This window comes from Anastrepha ludens, chromosome 6, assembly GCF_028408465.1.
Source record: "Anastrepha ludens isolate Willacy chromosome 6, idAnaLude1.1, whole genome shotgun sequence".
NCBI classification, from domain to species: Eukaryota; Metazoa; Arthropoda; class Insecta; order Diptera; family Tephritidae; genus Anastrepha; species Anastrepha ludens.
Genome location: NC_071502.1, coordinates 43,057,904 through 43,065,836, shown reverse-complemented (window position 1 = coordinate 43,065,836; position 7,933 = coordinate 43,057,904). Strand labels below are relative to the sequence as shown.

General features: G+C 35.5%; 1 protein-coding gene across 1 annotated transcript; it reads left to right on the top strand.

The window, feature by feature from the left end:
• Positions 1-228: 228 nt before the first annotated feature.
• On the top strand, positions 229-7,231 carry LOC128868812 (CD63 antigen). Its single transcript, XM_054111343.1, has 4 exons — positions 229-465; positions 6,171-6,362; positions 6,468-6,632; positions 6,730-7,231. Exons 1-4 carry the CDS (start codon positions 406-408, stop codon positions 6,997-6,999), a joined length of 687 nt encoding a protein of 228 aa, XP_053967318.1. The 5' UTR covers positions 229-405; the 3' UTR covers positions 7,000-7,231.
• Positions 7,232-7,933: the final 702 nt, after the last annotated feature.

Here is a 7,933-nt window from a genome sequence, read left to right as displayed (position 1 = left end):
AGCACTCGCCCTGGTACGCTCGCGTTTGGTCCACAAATTACTGATAAATAGCTAAATAGTGTTTAAGATAGTAATGTTTGCCACTCATACGGGTAAATATGTCGGTAGGAAAATGGTTATCAGTTACCCCGCTAGACCCTTTTCATATTGCGCCTGTGATAAGTCTAGGTATATCCAAGCAGAGAGCACCAGAGCAGTACTAGCCAGTGACACATTTAAAAGGTTTCAATGCAATATTGCGTGTTTAATTCGACAAGAGAACTCGACGCGTTTAAACGTTACAGCAGAAACGAGCGGAAAACGTGAAACGAAATTGTGAAACGAGACAACAGAAAAGTTATTAGTGCGCTTTGAAAAAAATTAAATAAATATAATTGACAGTTTAAGTGTCAGACCGGCTTCAAAATGAATTGTCTGGAATCTATTGTTAAATATTTAATCTATATTGCCAATATAGTATTTTTGGTGAGTAAAGGACTCAGCATTGTGACTATAATAAACAATATTCAACATGTAGTGCAAATGTGGGAAAAAGCTAAAGGAATTTTGTGCTTGAAAAACCACAAATATTTGAGATTTACAAGAATTTGTGAAATGTGAATAAGTTTAGTTCAGGAAAACCTCCGTTTCCACGTGACTGCAGCTTGCATTTGGTAATTTTTAAATTCAGAGACAGATAATGCAAATGACTGGCAATGCTCTTACAGTATTGTGCAAAATGAAGCAAGTTTTTTGAAAAGTGAAGGAAAGTTGAAGAGCGCGGTTTCCGGAAACCTATACATGGCCATTTGTTACTTAAAGTATATAAATTGGAATTGCGATCATAAATAAATTTTACGTTTTATAAGCAAGCGTCTAATAACCGAACTTCACCTCTCCATTTTCCACAGATTATATTGAAGAAGATAGAAAATGCTTTTTTTAAGTTTTTTTTGACGATACAGATTGTGTTACTACTCGTATATTCACTGAATTTTCATTTAATATTCAAAAAAATAATTTAAATTATTTTTTTTTTTATAAAAATATAATTCATTCTATATTATATTCTACGAATATCGTAATAATCCAACTTTCATACTTTATACAAGATATACATATAATAGTTCAATGAAATTTCATAAAATTGTAAAACATTTTTTTTTAATCTTGGAACGTAGTTTTACAGCTCATCAAATTCTAGTAAAATAAAGTGCAAGTTTGAAGTCACACAAAAATTTCGTTCATATTTTGTACTTTTTTCCTTTACAATGATTCACATTTGCTCTGTATAAAGAAGAAATTCGGGATGCATTTGAGCAATATTTTCCTAAATTTTTATTGCAAAATACTGAAAATTGAGTGAGTGACAGCATATCGCCGGAGGTGCCTCGAAAAAAGCCGTTCTGTGGTGTAAATTATAACTCGCAATATAATCATTTGACGCAAAAAAAACCCAAAATAAAGTAGTTTCTCCTGGGAGCATTTTTTTAAATTTTCAATTTTTCGTAGCACTAATTTGTTATTGTAAGATGCACATCTAGCGAAAATGTCCTGGAAGCTGGCGTATTAAGTGAATCTTCAAAACGATTGGTCCAGTAGATTTTGAGTTATAGCGCACACGAACTCCAACAATAACAGGAATTCAGAAAAGCGCTTTCAAGTTGACCAGGAACTCGTCCTTTGAGTGCCCTCCCTTAACATGAACTGTCATTTTGTGGGTAGTTTAAGCACTTACTTTGGCAGCTATTCAAAATGAAATTTTAATAGAAACCGTACGACCTTCAGCTAGCGCATAGGAGTTCATAGATTTTTTTTTTTAAATTTTGCTTTATCTCTGATCAAATTTTACAAACGGTTGTTGGTGAGCAAGAACAAAAAATCCTCAAAATTTTCGAACTTCTCTCTCTTTTGCTTAAAAGGTTTACTTTGAGAAATCTCCAGAATGCATTACAAATTTAAAAACCACAGTAATGCAGTTACCCATTCAGCAGAATTTTATCTTTTCTTATATTGCACATTACTGCATATTATACATACATACACATACGAGTTTACATATGCATGTAAGAGTGTGAATTGGAAAAGTTCGACATGAAAATGATTTTAACTTGATTACAAGTTCACTGTTGGTAGTGTTTTGAATAATTACTCTGTAATTATTTCATTAAAACTTTGCGTTTCGTGTAAACTTTTGAATTGAAATTTAGTTTTCAATGCATTTAGATGATTTTAGTAGGGAGATGGAGATTTACGTAGGCAGACACACGCAGCAGCAGAATTCTGTGTGCATTTTTTGTTTAATAAAAACGTAGTATGAAATTCCATATAAAAAATATTTACTTTTTGGATTTTTTCTAAAGTCTCAGCTCTCCTTTAAATAGCTATTTTTTGTACTTCTCTTGAAAAATTTTACAAAAAGTTGGGTAGTAGGTCATCAAGGCGTTAAAATGTTCAATAAAGTTATTTTACGAAAAAAATTCAAAGGAGTCTTCGACAATATGTAACCTCTGCTGATTAGGATAACAGGTCAAAAATAGATTTAACACATTTTATTGTTCTTCATCTCTTCCCAGTTTTTCTATAGATAATTGCATAGCTTCGAGAGATGGGTATTGGGCCGAGCACCTCCTCCTATTTGGGGTGTGCGTCTTAATGTTGTTCCACAAATGGAGGGACTTGCAGCTTCAAGCCAACTCCGAACGGCAGATATTTTTTATGAAGAGCTTTTTCATGGCAGAAATACACTCGGAGGTTTGCCTTTGCCTGCCGGGGCGACCGCTATTAGAAACAACGTTTTCTTCATTTTGCTCTTTCACTGAGATTCGAACCTACGTGCTCTCTGAATTCCGAATGGTACTCACGCACCAAGTCATTCGGCTACGGCGGCCGCCAGGGGTTAGTAAATTTATTATTCAGTTTAAAATTGAGTATCCATTGAGTTGATTCTGTAAATATTTATATGTGACCTCTGAAACAAACTCGTTAAAAACACTGATTCACATATCCCAGCTTATAAGCCATTATTTGGCTAAAACCAACATTACTCGTAATACCGTTTTACAAGCTCCGCATTAACTCGGCACGCTCGAGTGACTTTTTTCTATGCACACGATCCAAGTTTCTACTTTGCGTGGAAAGTGTTTTGTAGTGATTGATGCAATAAAAGAGATATCGCAGCAGGTGTTGACGACGATTCCAAAATCGGCATATGCAAAGCGTCTTGACGATTGGAAGATGGAATACAAATATATATATTCAATTATTATTATTATTATCAGGCCATAATGTACTGCGACCTCTAATGCAGCCTATTGCGCTTCTCCAAGAGCCTATACTTGAAGGTTTCTGATGAATTTGAGCTTCTTCTCAGGCTGTCAGTCTATATAAGGATGTCGGTCTCTTCAACTCCGAGTGTATTAGTATACGCATAAGTCTTAGTCCCGTCATACTACTGTGTACTGCTGAGCAGAAGTTCCCTAAAAAATTAGTTTCCATTTAGGAGGTTAAGCTCCTCCGCATCAGTTTCAATCACCCAGTGGCCGGTGAACAGCGCTATGAGTTTGGAAATTGAATGGCGATCCTTAGAACTTTGAGTGTTCTGCCTATGTAGTAAGGAGCATAAAGTGTTTTTGATATAGCACACGATAAGACAGAACTCCATCTGTCTTGCGCTTTTTTAAAAAAGAAATTGTCCACTTTCCCTTTAACAACGGCCAAGGAGACTGAGATGGGGTCAACTGAAACCGATTCTATTGACTCCTATTTGATAAGCTCAATGACAATTTCTTTTCCCTCTATGTTCTTATGTCTTGGAACCCAGATAAGAGATATTTGTCCTACTTGTTCAAGACGTTTGATCTCCTTCTTACAGGAGTTGGGCAGAAGAGTGCTGCAACATGGCGACACAAGGCCTTAATCGCCGCTTGACTATCGGAAAAGATATGTAGGTATGTCGCCCTTCCAACAGCGATCCCTACGTATTTTGCATGCCTGCAGCATCGTGAAGAACTCTGCTTGAAAAACACGACTATTTTTCGGCAGTCTAAAGAAAACTGAAATATTGGCTGATTTAGAGAAAACGCCCGCTCCAACTCCAGATTCCAAAAGTGGATTTTTCTCATAGCCATTAAATAGTAATTTTTAAAGCTTTCAGAGCACTGGTAAATATGAAAAAAAAAAAAAGTATTGGCCTGCGAAAAAAATATTTTTTTTGGGCCACCCTAATGAATCGGCTGGATAGATTGCACCTAGACCGCAGTTGCGTAGCTTTTAGTTCTTTCTTTTTATCTTGAAAAAATTAAGCCAGCTTCTAGAGGTCAAAGAGCTTACGATCGGAGTACTAGTTTGAACAATGTGAAGATCATCACAGATTTATTTATTTATTTTATTATAAACAGTGAGGCTGTGTCTGTAAGAGTTGAGCAGAAATACCTAAAATAAAAACTTGCAAATAAGGGCAACTTCTGGGTTGATATTTTAGGTTATTGAATGCAGTGAAACCTGACCCTTCAAATATTTTAGTATTGCATACAGGTATATACATATGATGTGAATGACTTTATTATAATATCTAGGAAAAAATATAAATGATCTCTTTCGTAATTTTCGATTTTTTTGTTTCCAAATACCACGAAACGGAGCTAAATGGTGTCTTAAATGAATTTAGTATCGAAATGCGAATGTCGGATGTGCGCGTATAAAGGTACATTTTTTTGTAAAATAACATAAAATGCATAGAGAAAAATTCTTTTACGCCTTCGAGTAATGTAGTTGATGTTTTATCTAACTATCTGCCTACCTGTGTGTACATATGGACATATCTTTTTATGATTGCGAACACCAAAGTAAATACTACTCAGTAAGATTAGATATGGGTAGTTTTGTTTCGTTGTTGAAAAAAATTTGTCACTGTAGAATAGAAAATACTATCTCTTTTCTAGAGTGCTCGTGCAAACTAGCAAGCAAATAAAAAAATTTGAAACAAGCAAAAATTTTAAATAGATTCAAATATACTACCTATGGCAGTATAATATTATATGGTAATAATAATAGGACACACATGACCTTGACTAGTCGCACAAATGTAAATTGCAACAATGTGAAATGTTGGATATCTCATGCTAGTGGGAAGCCCTGTATGATAGAAAATAGTCCGACTTCGGATTGCTTTTTTACATTATAAAAAATGTAAGAAGGTACTGAATCGAAAGTAGTAAAATGTAAATTTCAGTGGCTTTCAAGTTCGAGTTACCTTTTTAATTCAATTTATATAAAAGACTAAAAAGTCTTACAGCCCGGTTCGGTCCGTGCAAGGTCCGGAGAATACGGCGTATGCTGAAGGACGTCACATTCGAGCTCTTGGAGTGCGGCTTTGACGACTTGTGCAACATGGGGCTTGACGTTGTTGTGAAGGAGTATGGTTTGACTATGTCGATCAGGTCTCGTGAGGTACCCAGGCTCCCAATTTTTCGGTAAATTCCATTGAATGAAGGTGATTGAGAATCGTTTTATGATGGCTGTTCATTTTTTCCGCCAATTCAAGACTGGTTTGGCCACCTTTGTCCTTCAAAAGTGATTTGAGAGGTCAGAAGGTTGCGGGACGTGTCATCGACGTCAAGATCGCCACTTTTGAACTTTGCAAACCAATTCCGTACTGTAGAGTCGCCTACGACACCTTCTCCATACACGTCGCAAATGTCCCGGGCTGCTTCGGCAGCTTTTTGGCCTCCATGAAAAGCAAAGAAGAGTAGGTGTCGAAAATGTTGATTTTTGCCTCAGGGGTATTTCATTTCTCAAAGTCTCAAAGCTAATAAAAATTTAAATAGCTCAAAAATACTTACCCTTTGCCAAACAGCAAAAAAATCGCTGTAAAATAGAAGAAAATATAAAAATGCTATGAACTTATTCCCCAACCCAATATACATAAGTATACTCGTATGAGTATATGCACTTTGAATGCTTATTTTCATAGGTGCTTGTATATAAATATAGGGAGGGTGTACATTTATGTACCCAATTGACAATTAGGCGTAATTGGGGCTTAACTCGGATATTTTGCGCAGAAGTTTAAATTTCAAAGTTTGCTCACACTAATATTGCAAAGTGTTGACTATTTATTTCTTTTTTAATCATTTTTTTTTTATATAAAAATGTACTTCATTTTATTTCATATTTAATTTCTCTAACAGGTATGCGGTATACTCATCATTATCCTGGGCTCGCTCATGATGGGCAATATCGGCGATTTTTCTTCATTCGAAGAAGCTATCAATTTGGATACGTTACCAATCTTAATAATAATACTCGGATGCATAATATTTGTGATATCCTTCTTTGGCTGCTGCGGAGCGATACGTGAGAATTCTTGCTGCATGACAACGGTATGTATTTACATAACCTTCGTATGAATTTAAAGCAAATTTGTTTTTGCATAACACTGAAATTTAATTATTTCTTTTTTATATTTTTTCCATCATTCCAAACAGTACGCCGTCTTTATGTTCATTTTGTTCTGCCTGCAAGTTGCTTTGGTTGTATGGGTATTTGTTCAACGAGCAGAGTTCTTGAAAACTATGGGTGATCTGGTCAATACTGCCTGGAATCAAAATGATTCGGCCAATAATTATCCAATGGATGCGTTACAAGTTAGCGTAAGTAGTGTTTTTTTTTTCTTTTGCCTTTTTGCTTTGTGATAAAATTAAATTCATATTCGATTTTGTATTTTTCGTTTCGCTATTTTCTCAACAGTTCAAGTGCTGTGGCAAAACCAATTACACAGATTACACAAATGCCGGCAAAAGTGTCCCTGTATCGTGCTGCGGCTCCCTGGATGCCACGTCGTGTTCGGAAGATGTTTACAAAACAAGACCTGGTTGTGTTGATGAATTCGTCGATTTTTGGGCCACAAACACGAATATTATTCGATATGCTGGTATTGCGGTAGCGGCCATTGAATTGGCGGTATTCACCATAGCTTTTTGTTTGGCGAGTAGCATGCGAAATTCCCGCAGACACTGAGTTGCGTGAATTTCTGAATTTGTATGCAAAGCATGCGGTATTGTAAATAAAAGTAAATCTACCTTGATTCTGTTTATTTTAGTCAAAAAAATAAACTCGAATTGTAGATTGACTAAACATTTTTTAAGTTAAACACGTAGTTAGTCAAGTCTTTGTTAAGTACTCTTGTTTGTATAATTTTATTTAAAAACCCAAAAACTAAATAAAAAGTAAAAATACATATGTACTTATATGTTTTTGTCTTTCGATTATATACAAATTTGAAAATTCTTGATCCTATACGAGGGCTGCTATTTATATTTATACACTAGTTTTTTTTGTTGCTTTTCAAATTGATATCAATACACCTTTGCATTTATCGGAATAAATTTTCGATGTTCTTTGCCCGGTCGTGTTTCCTGAGCGCTTTTTGAATTGTGTGCGATCCAGCGCAAACGCACCTTTTTTAACGCAAGGCGATTATACAAAACCTTATTGATGCTCATCATACAGATGCCCAAGTATAGCTTAATCTCACGGTATGTGACATGACAATCCTGCTCCATTATTTCCCGCTCATCATCGAAGCGACATTTTTTGGCACAGCAACTGATTTTGGAAGACCTTCTCGGAATTTGACGGTGAGCGAAAAGCGAGCCCGAAAAAATCATTGTACAAGTTTTTGCAGTAGTAAAGGAAACTTGTTTGATTTTTGTTCATCGATGCATTTTGCCTTGCTAATCCACGACGAAAATTGTGAAAAGTAATCGCACGAAAATGTTCACGATGTAATTTATTTTTGGCCCAGATGATTTTTTAAAGCCACTACAAACAACATTAAAAAGGTTCACGCTTCTGAGATCATGTATGGTCAATTGTAATAAACTTTCCAATGAAATGTCAGATGGTGTCTGACAGCGCTAGAAGTGCCCAAGGCCAGAAATATAAATAGCAA

Coding starts and splice junctions, on each gene's coding strand:
- LOC128868812 (XM_054111343.1), top strand. CDS start 406: ATGAATTGTCTGGAATCTATTGTTAAATATTTAATCTATATTGCCAAT. Junction 6,363..6,467: donor ATTCTTGCTGCATGACAACG/GTATGTATTTAC, acceptor CATTCCAAACAG/TACGCCGTCTTTATGTTCAT. Junction 6,633..6,729: donor TGGATGCGTTACAAGTTAGC/GTAAGTAGTGTT, acceptor TTTTCTCAACAG/TTCAAGTGCTGTGGCAAAAC.